Here is a 17161-nt window from a genome sequence, read left to right on the forward strand (position 1 = left end):
TGCAGAATTGTTTCAATTCAGCCACATTGGACATGCTGTTTAAGGTCAATGCCAAAGCATCTTAAGTTCAGGATTTGAATCCAGACTTGATTAGGCCACCCTAAAATCCTCATTTTGGGATTTTTAAAAAAAAAATTTTTGAGTCATTCAGAGGTGCTTCAGGAACTGAACTGATAGTCATCCTCTTTCAGGATTCTCCTTACTTGAGCAAAGCAGCCCCAGATCGTCACACTACCACCACCATGTTTGACTGGACTGTTGCTATGATGTCCATTTTACGAAATGCTGTTAGTTTTATGTCAGATGTAACGGGACTCAGACCTTCCAAAAAGTGCAGCTTTTGTCTCATGAGTCCACAGGATATTTTCCAAAAGTCTTGGGAATCATCAAGATGTTTTTGGTAAATGTGAGACGTTGTCTTTGTGATCTTTTTGGTCAGCAGTGGTTTTCTCCTTGAACTCTCCCATGGATGCCATTTTTACCCAGTATTTGTCTTATTGTTGAATCATGAACTCTGACCTTAACAAGTGAGGCCTGCAGTTCTTTAGATGTTGTTCTGGTTCTTTGGTGACCTCCTGGATGAGTCGTTGATGTGCTGTTGGGGGCTGGTGACTCCTGGTACGGTTCACGCCTGTTCCAAGTTTTCTCCTTTTGTGTATAATGGTTCTCACTCACTGGAGTCTCAAAGCCTTGTAAATGGCTTTGTAAAAACTGAAAGATGTCAGTAACTTTGTTTCTCAGCTCTTTCTTTAGATTGTGGCATCACGTGTTGGTTCTGAAATCATTTCACCTACTTCACTTAACAGACAGGCTCTATTTAAGTGATTTATTGATTCAACAGGTCTGTCAGTAATCGGACCTGAGATTGGGGAGTGAAACTGAACTCAGCTTTCTAAAAATGTGGTGAATCCCACTTTATTCGTGATTTTACAATGCAAGGCAATTACTTGTAACACAGAGCGAGGTAGGTTTGGATAACTCTTTTCCTTTAATGAATGAAACTGTCAGTTACCAACTGCATTTAGTACTTATTTGGATTATTGTTGTCTAATATTATAATTTGCTTGGTAAGCAGCAATAAATCAGGACGGGGCAAGTACATTTTCAAGACACTGTATGATGCATATTTGTTTGCTTTCTTACATTCATTGTATCTTGTTTGAACTGTGATGGCAATACTATGAGTTTTGCAGTTTTATTTTAGTACTTTATGTAGACCTTAATGACAAAAACGATCTCAGCGCTTTTTCTAGCTTTGTGGTATCTCCAGTGCCTGGGTGATTGATTTACGTTGAATCAAGTGTGAAGACTTTCCCCAAGAGCAGGGGTATGCCGACCATAAAACCGAAACAGATAAAAAGATGATTAAATCAAAGCCACTTAAGGACAAGTTTAAGCAGCGTCCTCAAAGCTGACTTTTCCATGCAACCACGTGGCAGATAACAATTATGTGTTGTGATGGTGGTGAAAAACTCAGCACCCTCTGATTAGGATCTGGTTAATATTGCACAACCTGCCCAGCAGAATAACCTGTTTCTAGGTCACATCTTGAAAACACATTGATCTCAAAGCGTCTGCAGTCCCTGGGCTCTTTTCTGTTTTTCTCCCCTCTGTGAGAAATTTGTTGGCCATAATAGGTCGACTTCCCTCACACATCAGCTTTTCCTCTGATGCTCTTCCAAGGTGACGTCAAAAGTTGCTATGTACTGCATGTTGCAGGTGCTGAATTCTCTTGTTCTTGGCACTGTCTCGGAAACCAGACTGTTAATATGGATTTGACCCGGTGTCCTAAGTCCTGAAAAATGAGGCATTACATAAGTTACTGATGTGATTTGTACTAACAAAACTCTGACTTTTACAAACGGATTACAAGTGTCAGACATCACGTAAACTGTTTAATCGAGGTCAGCGAGGCAGGACATTTTCTTTACCTCCTGATGCCTCATGTTGTTTCCTCCCAGCAGAGGCCAGCTCACCAATTGGCTGCAGAAAAGGGACAGCTACCCAATCATGGAGCTGAGATACCTGGAGGTGGGGCTGGGCTCTCAGAGCATCCACATGGAGTTTGAAGATGTGGGCGTGGCCTACACGCTACTCGTGAGGGACAGCGTGCGGTGCAAACGCTTCTTTGGCCGTTTAACAGGTAAAAAAGAAACCCCACAGAATAAAAGGAAACTGTATGGAAGTTTTTATTTTGTTAATATAGTCAGAAAGACAATGTGACTGTCCCGTTCTCGCTGTGTTTACTGGTTACACTGGGTTCAGGATTAACCTCAGGGCACAGTGAGGGAAGATTAAACACAGTTAACCTAATTTTAAAAGTTGGAGGGCTGTGTTACGTCCCTGAGGCAGACATTTGAACAACATGTTCCCTGTCACAGACCCACTCGCCGCCACAAAGTAATACTATACCATATGTGTGCTTTGTGACGCAAATTTCTACCCGTCCCCCTCAGTATTGGGTTCCCACAGACTGAGCACATCACCACACCAACTTGTCTGACTGAGAGGACCAGAGGCTGAGAGGAAAACCTTTTATTATACAGGGACTTCTTCCTGGGCTTTGGAATGTCTGGAGAAATATGGAAAATCAATTTGACAGTTACCAGCCCCTAAACATTTGGAGAAAAACAGAAAAACATTTTGGCATGTGTGGAATAGGATCGACGCTTAGTTTTAGCACATGTAACGTTTTGATATTGAACCCATGCGAACAAAAATTACAATTAAAACAGCACAGAGAGGGATGGTCCCTGATGTTTGTACAGATCAAGCCTGATGGATGTGGGAAAAAAAGCACGAGATGTGTTTTGTATATGGACTTTTTAAGGATCTTGCTCAGTTTATTTACTTGTTTTGATTTCTGTTCACGTAGAAGTCTTAACTGAACAACAACCTGGGACAGGATACAGTTAGCATAGCAAAGCTACCTCCTAATTCAGACCAAGCTAATGGCTCAGTCACAAGTAAAAGTAGGACAGCATTCTCCTTACAACTACAAACAAAACCGATGGCTGCCTTTTAATTGTGTTGAATTTTTTCACATTCTGTGACCGATTACCACGTGTGGTGACTAAATGGTTACACAGAGCTGGAGGGTATTCAACACTGACGACCACTTTTGTTAACTGCAATCACTCTCAAAGAGATTGTTCAAGTTCAAATAATTGGTGTGGAGTTTATAAATACAGACAGATTGCCAACATGTTGCAATCAATCTGAATGAGTCTTTGTCAATGAGCACAACTCAACTGGCTGCCAGCTGGTTGACACGGTTATAGGCGCTGCTTTGTTGAAGCTGCAAAGCTGTCCCACCATCTTGAATATAGTGGCCAAGATGGACATCACCGTTCTACATAATCTACCGCATGTCTGTGGCTAGAGACCGGTCAAATATGTGGCACGCGTTTCCTTCTCACCTCAAGCCTCATTTCTTGAACTGAATTCAGGGCTCTAACACATAAACATGCATAAATATGCTCATTGTTAGCCTGCCTAATGTTAGGCTGGAGTGTCTGTCGAGTATCGAGTTTATTCACTAAGTGTCCAAGTCCAATAATGTTAGATCCAAAAATAAAGTTTCATTAACAGCAGCTAACATAGGCCTATAGCAGCTCACAGGGGCAAAAACACTGGCATTTACTGACAGAAAAGTCCATGATATCCTCAAGATGTCACCTCAGTATTGCTATCATCAGAGAGAAGTGAGTTTTGCTGACCTATTTACTTATATTGGACTGTATCCTTCAAACATTGCAACATAATTTTGAGGCTACAAGTGTAATTATTTCAGATCATATCAAATCTTTTTACATATTGTTTTAAGAGGAAGGGGTAATCTGTTTTTATAAATGCTCTATTTTTCCTTTTCAAAGGAATGTTTAAAAAGGCAAAAACCTTTAAAAAAATTGACATTTTGCTCGCATCGCTTATAGAAAGGGTCTGAAACAACTGCCAATTATCAAAAGTGGGCAGATTTTCCCTTTTGCAAGTAATTCTCTGAAGGCTTCCTGCCACAGTAGTGGGTATATATTTTAGCCAAAATAGTCCTGAATTTCTGCTGAGAGTCGCTACCACAATTTGGTTTCATTTACCAACGCGCTTTTGTAAGAGTTGCATTTAGTGGTTGGTCATTATATTAAAATAATTTATCTTCAATTTTCACTCTGGTTTCATCTTTCAGTAAAAAATACAACAACAAAAAAACAGAAGAAACATTTCAATGTAATGTACTGAAACAAAAAGGCAGTTCATTATCTAAATATGTTTGTATGACGAATGTTTCCAAAGCTAAATTCGAGCCTCACTCACATATATGAGAGTATTTATGAACTTATTTGATCCTCTCACTGACCAGGATCAAGGAACATTTTAGGCATCCCACTTGCTTCTTTCTTCTCCCTCTTCCTTGAAGTTTTGTCTCTCCACTAACAGCATTTTCTTTTTAAGTCCATAAACCGCTCATTTACTGCGTTGTATTCTTTGTGGGTGAAAATAATTCCAGATTGCTTTCAGCAAGACCAGAATGTCTCCAAAACAAAGCAGACGGAGTAGAGAAAAAAAACCAACAACCCACAAATAAGATCTTTTTGTATCCTTCCAGGTGCTCAAAAGACAAATGAATCCCGATGTTTCTCATTGCTTTAGACACCTACATGTGAATTATACGAAGGCTGTACTTATTTCTGTCCTGAAAACAAAGTGGCTAATATGACAAACTCTCTGATGCCACTGCCAAATTAACCCCGAAAACAGCTGTTGCAATATTTTGTCAGGAGAAATACGGAAAAGCTTAACCATAACAAAGTCTGACTGTTGTCCAAGCTGGCTCCTTTCATGTGGACAAAGTTTTTTCGAAACCACAACTGGAATGACGATGGACTCGCTGCCTGGAAGACAGAGGAAGGATGTGGTTATAACAGGGACAGTTTTCTGGAGCTTAGAGCTTCTTTCTCCAACCTAGTCTGACACAACTTTATTGAAACAGGAGAGATAACACAAGACCTCTGGAATCTACGGCCCAGTGTTTTTTGGGGTGTTTTTTTTGGGTGGGGGGGTCTGCCAGGTCTTTTCTCACGCTTGAAGGACTCTATTAATGTTCACTGTTGCAATCAAACCGTGTTGTAGAAGATTTGGTGCGAGTTGTCGTATCAACAGAGAGAGATGTTGCTTTGGAAACTGGAATTAGAAAATCAAATCTTTACCCATTTCCTGTCCCGAGTGTCTAACGTATCAGACGGTGGTTTGGTATTTGATATCATGTGAAAATGATCAGGGGTGTTGTTGTTGGAAGCAGCCACACAGCAATATTGACACAGAGCAGAGCTCTAGTGAAAGTCTGTTTGTTTCAGATTTGGTTCTTAACACGCTCTGCTTGTCACCTTTACTTACTCCTGATTGCGGCCTTGGATGGCACCTTGCTAAACTGTCCACGTTAACACGTTATTTAATCTCGTTGTTAGTCTTAACGCTCACTGCTTCCCCTCAGACATGCTAAACACTGCCAGGAGTGTGGGGAAACTTTGACCCGGGGCCAGTGCAGATTTTCGTGAAAGCAACTGAGCCATCTGTCAGTTTTGTCCAAAATATTTTGAAACTTTTTTTAAGGAAATTATTAAAATAAATGAATACGAATAAAACTATGCACAGTCTTGAAAAACATCAGACACGTGACACAAAGCGGGGCAAGAACCTTACCTTTTTTATCCAAAGGCAACGGAGTTTGATAAACCACAAGATTTTAAACAATTCGACAATTAGATTTAATGACTAAATATGATTTTTCTTTTCTTATTTCTTTTTTTTATTTTTGTTTAAGAAATGAAAATGGGTTCTCGTGCAAAGTGGTAACCACTAACTTTTGGATTTAAAAAAAAAGGTAGTGGTTACAAATATATGAGAACAAAAAATAAAATGCTGATCTAATTTTGTGGCACTTAATCTTGAGAGGTGAATTATGTGTTTATAAGCACTGATTAGTTCAAAATGATTGTTTAACATTGAAATTTATCAGGAATGTAAAAACTGTGTGTGTGGCCAGTGTCACGACTGGTTTCTGAACCCTAAATCTTTCTTCATGCTTACTGAAATGTCAGTATGAATAAACATTTCATTACATCAAACATTATAGATTGATACACACCTTTTAGAAGCTGGTGTATATTTTTAGAATCATTTTATTAAATGTCAACAATGTTTTTGTTGAAATTAAGGAACCAAACTGTCGATGAACTTTTGGGGATATGGTGTCATTTTGTAACATAGATGAAAATTAGATAAGACTTTTTGTTTTCTGATTTTCACATTTTTAATAAAGGAAAGCATGTTTTGCCCTCATTTTATGTTCCTTCGGCTGTAACTGAGCCTTGTCCTCTTTCTTTCCGTCTCCTCCTCAGTGTCTCTTTAAATCTTTGAAATCTCATCTATTCAAACTTGACCCCAGTTATCATTTCTTCCCTTTGTTGTAGTCACACTCAATGATACGCCACAATTCACAACTGTTGGCATGACCCGGCAGATTGTGTTCCCAGCATTTTCTCAACCACTGATTCAATGGTGCTGATATTTAACACCTGCACCTTATGACAGTTACCAGAAGAAGTTTCGGCTTGGGTTCCACTTTTGTCTTTAGACTTCTTTCCATGAAAGTTTGGGTGTGACATTTCTAGGATAGTACACGTTTACAAGTTTAGAAGTAATATTTGTATCCTTTCACCTGATTGCTTTCTCCTGTTAAATGTTCCTAAACCCCCAAATCTGTCAACTTCATCTAAAATGCCTCAGGGAAGTGAGAACAGAGGAGTGCTACCCTCTTAGCTGATTCAACAAGCTGTAAACCAGCCAGCTGTAAACTGCTGAAATGGTCACATGTCATGTTCAGAAGGAATCTAAGAAATTTTAAGTAATTTTCAGCGACTAATAGATCTTAATAGATCTTAATAGACTAATAGATCTTTGATTGGGAAGGTTGAGGTTTCAGACTCTTAATCTTCATTCAACCTTCATTACATTTTTTGAGTATTGGAACCATTTTTGAATTTTTGGTGGTTGGATATTTCTTAATGTGCTAAGTGGAACATGTCAGACAAATGACAAATACACCTCCTGAAACTTAAGATAACCAAATGAAGCAACTACCAGTGCGAACAAAGGATACTGTCAATATTGACCTATCAATAAATTAGAGGATTATCTAGGCAACGGGGGCCTGGATTGTCCATTAATGATGAACTCTGCGATACATCGATGGACACTGAGTGGCACGCTTTATATGTGGAAGTTTCATCTCAGAAATTCTGTGGTTTCTTTTCGAATACTAGAGCTCTTCCACCTCTGGAATTCTTTTGCAAATGTCACCTAAAATGACCCTAATGCATCATATCCCACAATGAAAATTGACATCTTAAAAATTTCCACAAATATAAACCCAAATCTTAACAGATTACATATTCAGAATGCTGAAAAAACCTCAGTTTGTACTTTTGTTGGTCAGTCACAGAGGGAGCACACAAATGGCCGCCCCTCCCTGACCCTGGTTCTGCCGTAGGTTTCTTCCTGGTAAAGAGGAGTTTCTCCTTCACACTGTCGCAAAGTGCTTCCTCGCAAGGTTCATCTGATTGTTGGGGGTTTTCTCTGTTTTGTAGGGTCTTTACTTCCCAAGATAAAGCACCTTGAGGTGACTGTTGTTGTTTGTTTCTATTTAAATACATTTGAAATGAAGTGAAACTGAATGCTAAAAACAATGAAATGACTGCGGCCACTCTTGATGCTTCTCATGCAATTTTTTTGTAATCTTTGGTGTTTTTTCATGCTTCTCCCATTCATGGTGAACTCCCTTTCATCCGTTCTTTTCATCCTGTTGCCTTCCAACCAATAAGCATGTACCCATGCACAGCATCATCGATACTAAGCTACATGCTTTGGGGGTTTTTTTGGAACACTGCATATAACCACATTTGCGTAGGTTGCATACCCCTCTGCCTAAGCTCTGCATATTCAAATACCTGAACAAATGCAGAACTATTGAAAGGTTTTAACTTTCCCACAGAAAGATGATATTTGGCAACCTGCCCCTGTACACTTAATGACAAGTTTTAACACCTCAGTATATATCAATAAACACGTGGTTTGATGACTGTTGGAATAGCATGTGGACTTATCCAAGGATGGCTGCATAGGCAGAGACCACCCTCACTATCTTCTCAGGCACACCCAGTAATTCTGTTCTATGAGGAGGTCTGAAATACGACAGAAACAACTGTTCATAAAAGAGCTTCAAGGGTTACTCTTAGGAGGCTTTCGGGGGCTAAAGAGTTAAAGGGAGAAGTGCTAAAATGGCTTGTTTCAGGTAGGATGAACTGAGGGAGCTCACCAAGATGCAGCATAAAATAATTAACAGTGCAAGCCAACTCTAGTAAAAACCTGGGTGAGAGGGAATATTCACGGGTAATTCTTTCACCACTACTAATTGTTTTCTTGCCGTTTCTTCAGGAATTGTGCGTGAGATGGCTCACAAATCAGAGAGCAAGCTGAAGTCGATCTCCACCACAAGGCTCACCCCTGAGCACCATCTCTGGTACGCACCCACACTGCATCTGCACGCCTACTTTTGCTGAGGGAGGACCCGCTGGATGCAGTGAGAAAACAGCAGGCGTCTTTGATTTTATTTGCGTAGATGCTGAAAGATGTGGTCTGAATAGTGTTGTGCACATTTGTATGTGGTTGGGCCGTGTAGGTTAAAGGGAGTTACGGCAGTAGAAGTTCTAACGCTGCACATTTCTGACACATCTTTAGTTGATTACAATCAGCTTTTTTTAGACTCCATTTTGTAAAATGGCTCCACTAAATTAGCTGGTAAACCACATCTTAATTTGTAACATGTGTTTTGCTCTGCAAGTCCTAGAGCATGCATGTCCCCCGTGTAGTTTGTTAACAGTGCCAGTAGTGTTTCTGCACCTTTATTTGTATGTTTTCCTTTCTCACTCAGAAGATAGAAGCTTTTCCTGGGTGCTCACTGAAAAGGAATGTGGTTTAGCTCATGAAAGTATGATTTCAGGGAAGAAACATGCAAAACAAAAAAAACCCTCCCATAAACCTGCAAAAAAAAACAAACGTGCTGTGAATAATCCAACTTTTCAATCATACACACAAACTGTGTAAGTATATGAGGCAGTTTAGACATCCTGGAAGAATTTTTTTTTTCCAAGTTAGAGAACATAAATAAATACTTTCTTTTCTCTTTAGCTTAAAAAAATACATTGACAGTGACAGAAACCAAGCCTGTTAAGTGCCTGTTAAGTAGATTAGCAAATTCATTCAGGTGCCAACACAATAAGGCCTTAAATCTCCCAATTTGTCATTTTTCCTCCAGGCTTCACAACACAAAATCAAAAAATACAAACAAACCTTCATGTGTTCTGAGGCAGCAAACCACAGTCTCACTTCCAGTGTTTGCACAACACTACTCCTGTCAGCTGTCATTATGTTAATTATCCCCTTTGCTTCAGAGTCACTGTGAACTTTACGCTGGGATGTTGAAGCCCTTCAATCTCACACCTATCAGCCACAAGGCTCCAAACCGCCCTGTTATTTTATACAAATCGGTGTTTATGCCATTGTATCTTTAACTGAAGGAGATTTTTGTTTGTGTTTGTATGTCATGTTAACACTGGACTTTGTCTGATCTGTCAGGCCTTTAGTGTGCGAAGACATCCAGGCAGATGTGGAGGATGGACAGCTGCAGTTCTTCTATGTTCTGGCTTTTGTCCTACAAGGTGACACATCCACTTGTTCATAAGTTTGTTTTTTTTTGCTGACTTGAGTTTTTATTACTCTATTTTTCTGTTTGTTTCTTTTTATCTCACAGAGTTTGCTTCCGTTCTAGAATTCTATCAGTTATCACTAGATAACTAGGTACCTTGCTAGTACCTAGTTAGACCCTCCTTTATCTTCAGCGCTGCTTTAACTCATCATGGCATAGATTCAACAAGCTGGAAAATTCCTCAGAGATTTTGGCCCATATTGACATGATAGCTTTAGACAGTTTGATTTGATTAGATTTGATTTTGATATACCTTTATTAGTCCCACAAGGGGAAATTTCATAATTTCATAAGGCTGCCGACCTATTGCACGCAATGGCGGCGCCATCTTACCCTCCGACCATACATACATGACACAAAACATCACATGGGGAAGACAGGTCAGAGAGGTCTAACAATGGAAAATGCACCACACGAGGAAAGATGAGGAGAAAAAAATAACTCCGTGTGTGCGTGTCCAGAGTTCAGCTGAGACAGTGTCCTTCGCCCTGCTAGGCTAAGTAAACAGTCTTCCAGCCAACCCAGCTGGCCTTGCATGGAATGGGAAGGAACAGTCTAAACACAGTCGTTATCAGGGTGTTTTTTGATCGGCTCCAGCCTTGCGACCGCAGCTGGCACCAAGAGGGTATCCGCATGAAGTGATGGTGCTTTTTACTTTAGTGCGAACAGGTTATATGAATTTCTAAGCTGCTCTAACAGTCCAACACTGGTCTCTCAATCTTCCGTTGGAGAGCCGTGAGCTTTCTATGATATTATCCAAACTTACGTTCCGTGATGTTGTCATTCTTTTTGCTCAAAGAGCAGGTCCTGAGAACTCACGACCGCAATGCACTTCCCCAAGATTTGATCCAATTTGCGCTCAAAGGTGTTATTCGAGCTAGCCCCTCCAGATGTAATCCAGTTTTTCACTCAGAGATCTTGTTCTGAGTATTCACAGCAGCCGTGCGTTCTCCAAGATCTTCTCCATGCTGCACTCAATGAGCCCGTTTTGAGAAACTCACGCCTCGTCCCATCATTTCAATCCCAGCGGGCAGCCTTGTGGGGGTTTGAACAGCCGGTTCCGCTTCCTTAATTCTTCGATAAGCCAGGGCCAAGCCAGCTCCGATCAGCAAGAACCCTGTTATCATGGTTCCGAATAGGTAGATATCTTCAGCAGTCAGGCTCACCCGAGCCCAGACTTCTCGTTGAGAAGGGGCGTCAATTGCATTCAGAGACCAGTTGATCAAATCCATAAATCCTCTTTTAGGTTTTAGAGAACAGACTGTGAGAGAGTGTTCCAGGGAACACTCTCTCACTGCCAACACATCCAAAAGGTGCTCGATCGTATTGAGATCTGGTGACTGTGACCATTTGAGTAGAGCGAATTCATTGTCATGTTAAAGAAACCAGTTTGAGGTTTCATGGTGTGTTATCCTGCTGGAAGCAGCCATCAGAAGATGGTACACTGTGGTCATAAAGGGATGGACATGGTCAGCAACAATACTCAGGCAGGGTAAGGTGTTTTAACAATCTTCATTTGGTACTAGGTGGTCAAAGTGTACCAAGAAAATATCCTCCACACCACCACGAGCCTGAATAGTCGATACGAGGCAGGACGATTCCGTGCATGCTTACTCCAAATTCTCACCCTACCATTTCAGTATCGCTGTAGAAATCGACACTCATCAAACCAGGCAACATTTTTCCAGTGTTGAATTGACCAATTTTGGTGAGTCTGCGAATTGTTGCCTTAGTTTCCTGTTCTAGCTGATGGCAGGAGACCACACCCAAGAGCATACCTTGAAGCAGATGGGCTAAAGCAGCAGGAGACCATAATGGGTGTGGTCTTCTGCTGCTTTAGCCCATCTGCTTCAAGGTATGCTCCTCTGCATACGTTGGTTGTAACAAGTAGTAGTTATTCGAGTTACTATTGCCTTCCTAGCAGCTTGAAACAGTTTGGCTATTCTCCTCTGGCATTAACAAGGCACTTTCACCCACAGAACTGCTGCTCACTAGGCATTTTCTCTTTTTCAGACCATTCTCTGTAAACCTTAGACGCGGTTGTATGGGAAAATCCCAGCAGAGCAGAAGTTTCTGAAATACTCAGACCAGCCTGTCTGGCACCAAGAACCAAGACACGTTCAAAGTCACTTAAATCACCTTTTGACCATTCTGCTGAAAAAGGTGATCTGACAGTTCTGCTCAGTTTGAACTGCAGCGGCTGTCTTGACCATTTCTTCATGGTTAAATACACTCAGTTGCTGCCATGTGATTGGCTGATTAGATGTTTGTGTTAATGAGGAGTTGAACAGGTTTATCTAATAAAGTGGCTGGTGAGTGTATCTCTTTATGTTAGTGTTGTTTGTCGTGAGGTTTTTGTATTGAGGTAATTTAGTTTACAAGCTGGAGAAAAAGCTAAATCCTAACTGTTGGTTTTAGCCAGAAGTAAGGAATCTTGGCCCAATTAAATCCCTGACGCTACTTCTGCACCCCCAGAATTACTGCAGGAATAAATGCCAGGATAATGTGCTAAAGGGGAGAATTACAAATGAAATGGCAACAAGGTTTTATTTCCTTGAAGATAAAAGTAGATTATGGCAGGAAGAGCCCCCCACCTCAAACCCCCCCAACCCCCACACCCGTGGGGAGTAGCTGACGTGAGATGCCTATCGACAATCAAACCTGTGCCCTTAAATGAGGCAGACATCTTTTGTTTTTACTCAGCGATGGCAGGTGACTGCTTTGGCGTGAGTTTGGTAGATACTGACCCTGCAGGACGCCTAACTGGCTCTGCTAAAGCAGGCACATTTAAAGCAGGGGTAGCTGCAGGCTGCACAGAGCTGTGTAGGTCTCTGGAATTTCAAGTACTATAATTTTAACATGTCTGGATCTGACTTCTCTCTGTTTTTTTTCTTCCTCCACGTGTCCCACAGAAGATGCAGCTTTCTGGCATGAAATGTAACACCATAACTTTTCTTTGTAGTTCAAAAGTACTTTGTAAAGCTTTTAACATCAGTGACCTCTAAAGGCAGCTTATATGACAAGATCAGAGGTTAAAATCTCAAAGCTCAAAACAGTAAAGTTTAAATGTGTTGCTCTTGCTCGAGGGAGAAAATACTGCAGTTCTTTATAGAATGACCTGAGATGACTTAAGATATGATTTAGCTCTGTGTGAATATGTTATAATGGCACTTTTGGAGTTATTTAAATAACGTGAAACTTTTCTGGCTTTCTTTCAGAGGATATCTGGATGCCGTTGACGGTTCTGGCGACTAGAGAAACCCTCTATCTGCTCAGAGAGGATCACCAGTGGAGGAAAAACAGCCCGTCGGCGAATGAAAACAAAGAACCGTGCAGCGGGAGCGTCACTGTGTTAGAAACTCTGCCAATCAGCTGTGTGAGCTCAGTTCTCCTGTGGCCTGTGGACCAGTGCAGGATGGATATAAAGCTTTACGATGAGGTGCGTGTGATCTCAGAAGTTTAAACAAAGCCCAGAAATGTCATGAGAAAGTCTTATAGTAACTTTATGTGCTTCTGCTTCTTGTCATGAAGACAGCTGCCACTCAAAACTACACAGAAATGAAGAATAAATATATCTTTGGTTTGATTCCAGACAAGCTTCCTTTTTTGTTTCTTTTGCATGCAGCTGATTAAAAACACCGGGGAGATGAGGAATAATTAGGCATGAGAAAATGCAAACACTCTCTTTGGTAGAAAGCAGTAATGAATGTAATACCGCTCTATTAGTTATGTATCTTGGCAGAAACTGTAGTTCACAGGAACATGTTCTGGCATACATTTAGTTTTTCCTCATATGAAACTCGCATACAGATTCAGGGAAACAAATGAATGGCTCGTTGGTGTTTTGGCAGATCCTAAACTTTATAATAATAACAGGCTGATAAAGCAACAAATAGGTAACAAAAATGACTTACAAAAACAGTCGCGTATTTGCATATGAAGTATTTCGAGGTTTTAAATTGACCGTGGCGGTTGGGGATGTTTGTGTCATTCCTTCGTCTTTATTAGCAACTACAATTGCAAAGTTAGTATTGATTTAATCTTGTGATCGCATGTGTGGGTGTGTGCGTCTGTCTGTTTCGGGTACTTTGGCAGGCCTGTCTGACTGTGGAAAAATTTTGTTGTGTTCCAACAGTGAAATATAAAGTCAGAAAACGTTGTGTGATTTAGAACCGGGGATAAAGTTTTCTCCAAGTTCATACGGGCTGGTCAAAGGCTGAGAATCAAATCTGAAAACAGCTAGGAAAACATAAATGAGATATGGCATTGCCAGACCTTAAGAAATATTTTCATGCTGCACAAATGAGACCTGCAATCTGCGGTTGTGTCAGTGATTATGAGGCAAAGTTGGAAACTCTTACAGCAGTATGTAGAAGCAATGGAAATTAATTTTCATTGGACATGGAGATAAAGTAAAGATATACTTAAACAGGTAGATGTTATCACTCAGTTTACATTAAAATTGGGGTTTGACATAAAGTAATGTGCAGAAATCCTGGGCCAACCTTTGTTTCCTTATATTTTGATTCCAATGAGCTGTAAACTGTCTTGTAATTTGTCAAAGACGTCTATGAAGTAGCAGTTTGTAAGGAAGGGAAATGGGGAGAGAAGTCCGATGTACGCCAAAGTACACAAGAACTAGACCGAACATCAGTGGCAACGGGTCTGATGAAGTGATGGATGCAAATTTTACGCTTTTTGTTCAAATCATTATCAGTATTTCCTGCAGTGGTCTGGAGAGAAGTAAACCAGTGAGTGTCTGCAGGCATCTGTGTAACATGTTGGAGGCTCTGTCATGGTTTGAGCTGCATTGCAGTCAGTGGTGTTGGAGATTTTGTCATGGATTGGCTTCCCCAGAGCCTGGACTTCAACATTATTGAATTTTAAAAATTAAAAAAGAGATGGGAGAAAGGTCGTTGAAGGTCATGTTCAGAGTAGAACTGCACACAAGTCAGTAAGGCAAAGCGGCGTGATGGGTGTGTTTGTTTGTTTGTTTGTTTGTTTGTGTGTTTGTTTGTTTGTTTGTTTAAGAAAAACAACCATTGGGCAATATATCAGATTTTTAAATCCCGAAATATCAGGATCTATTATGTAGCCTATTACCACTGCAAGCCACTTTGCAACCCACCACTTAACCAACTTTTTTTATGCAGCTTCTGACTTTAATCAGAGTTGTATCTGTGTTACATAAAAGGCCACCAAAGTTTAATTACTACATGTGAAAATTGAAATATTTATTTATTTATTTTTTACTATAGTGGTAAAAATACCTGTAAAAAACATCAGTCACTGTTTAATTGTTCATGTGCTTACTTTAGTCTTTGCCCTCATTTGTTTTTTATTATTATTATATTTAAACAAATTACACTCAGTGTAAGTGTAGGGATGTGGAGATAAATAAATATTAATCGTAGAAAAGCATAAAAAAAGAACCATTATACATTTAAGTCTATGTGGAGGACTTATTAAATGTCACAGATATCATCCATCCCAGTATTTTGTGACGACCATATCACACATAAGACTTTCACTGAAGATGAACACAATCTCATTGTATTTGACGTTTATTGTTACCAACAGCGTACGTACCGGTGAATTAACCATACTGCTGTTCAGTAAGTGGCTAAAATGCAGTGCTGTTTTCTAATGTTTGCTACTTTGACAACATCAGATCTGATAACAAAGTTCTGCTGCCGTTCTCCTTCTGTTTGTGCAGCAGCATGTTATAGGTTGTGGCCCTGCCAAGTTTAACTCGCATGTGATTAACTGCTTTAATTTTCATACTTTCCCGTGTGTGTTTCCTGCAGACTGTGAAACAGGAGAGGACGTGGTGTGTGCGCTCAGAGAGTGGCGAGCTCCTCCAGGGTCTGCTGGCCTGGGTCAAAACACAGTGGGAGGCCATGTTTGGAGTAAAACTGCACACAAGTCTGCAAGACAAAGCGGCGTAATGTGTTTGTGTGTGGGGGTGGGGGTGGGGGGGTTGCAAAGAGAGAAAAAGTTATAGACTCTGTGTGTGTGTGTTTTGTAAAGTTGTATGGTGCCGGGTAAAGTTTGGTGAGCATGACCGAGTGTGTCTTTGTTTTCTCTCTACGCACTCTGCACTCAGTCTGGTCCCATTACGCTTGTTGCTTTAAGCCAAGAACTTGGAAATGATTGCACTCATTCATGTGGCACACAAGCCTGTAAAAGCACTGGTTGCATAATGTTTCCTCCAGATACCATCCCACTGAACTTTTCTACAGCTGGAATGGAGTGTGCCTTGTTTCTTTTGTTGATGCTGTGTTGTCCTAATGAAATGCACCTTAATGCATCACATGCTGTTCTTTGATCGTCTGTAGCATCAAGCTAATATGGAGCAGATTTTGGGGGAAGGTTTGGAGTTACAAGCATTAAGTCAAGGGAGTGAAACAAATGTTCTGTCTTAGGATTTGTAGGGAAGTAATGCAAGAGGCTGAGCCTAGAATATGTCAACCGCCTTTGTCCGTTTTTTTTTCTCTCTCATCGTCTTAGGGTGCTTTGCATCACGCGGTCAACACGAGGCTGGGGGAGCCTCTGAAAGGCCAAGGTTCAAGACATTGTCGTCAAAGAATTTGCACGCAGTTTTCACCTAATTAAGGTCTTGTGATGTTTCAGACGTTCGGTGAACAGTAGCACTTCTCGTGTTTAAACATTTTGAAAAAGATGTTTATTTTAATTTGTAATTCGGGTTTGGTTGATTGGTTTGTTTTCAGAGCATTTATCAAGGGCAGGGAGAAAAATCTGTTTTGACATCAGGCACTGTCATCATTCAGTAAATGTGATGGATAAACATTATCTCAACTGAATCCTTGTTTATTTAGTTTGTACATCGGTTAAAGCTGTAAGACAGAACGTCTACAGCTGTGTTCATATGTAACCACTGTAATGGGAAACTGTACATATCAGTTACCGCAAAGGTCAGCAGTTAATTTAGGTCTAGTAATTAGGTCATTAGTAATTTATTTATTTCTGTGCTTTTTTTTTCATAACAGGTTTATGCAGAAGACTGTGTTTTATTTTTATATCAATGTAATGCCAATCATGCATATACGTGACTAAAGAAAGTGATGTGTTTGGAAGTGAAGTTCATTTTTTTGTAGCCACACCAAGGTGTGATTACTGCCAAACTTGCTGAATGAAGAAATCACCTAATAGAACCGGTCTGATAAGTGAAGCAGGCTAAAAGATCTCAAAAAGCAACACATCCTGCCACAATCTAAAGAAACGGCAAAGACATTGACAGCTATGAGTCTGGAAAGGGTTGCAAAGTAATTTCTAAGGCTTTGAGACACCACTGAACCACCTAAAGAGCCATTATCATGC

The 17161-nt window shown here is 40.4% G+C and overlaps 1 protein-coding gene across 3 annotated transcripts in view; it reads left to right on the top strand.

Annotated features, from left to right (window-relative positions):
• LOC102292671 (serine/threonine kinase 11 interacting protein) overlaps positions 1-16917 on the top strand; it is a 38773-nt gene extending 21856 nt beyond the window's left edge. For 2 of the 3 annotated variants that reach the window (XM_005949762.2, XM_005949764.2), the window contains 5 exons: positions 1962-2143; positions 8491-8575; positions 9691-9773; positions 13039-13259; positions 15628-16917. In XM_005949762.2, coding sequence (XP_005949824.1) covers positions 1962-2143; positions 8491-8575; positions 9691-9773; positions 13039-13259; positions 15628-15768 — 712 coding nt within the window. In that variant the 3' untranslated portion in view covers positions 15769-16917. The remainder of the gene's footprint in view (positions 1-1961; positions 2144-8490; positions 8576-9690; positions 9774-13038; positions 13260-15627) is intronic. The other variant, XM_005949763.2, reaches the window with a different exon arrangement.
• Positions 16918-17161: the final 244 nt, after the last annotated feature.

This window comes from Haplochromis burtoni, unplaced genomic scaffold, assembly GCF_018398535.1.
Source record: "Haplochromis burtoni strain Fernald_Lab_line unplaced genomic scaffold, NCSU_Asbu1 Contig_676, whole genome shotgun sequence".
Lineage (NCBI taxonomy): Eukaryota > Metazoa > Chordata > Actinopteri > Cichliformes > Cichlidae > Haplochromis > Haplochromis burtoni.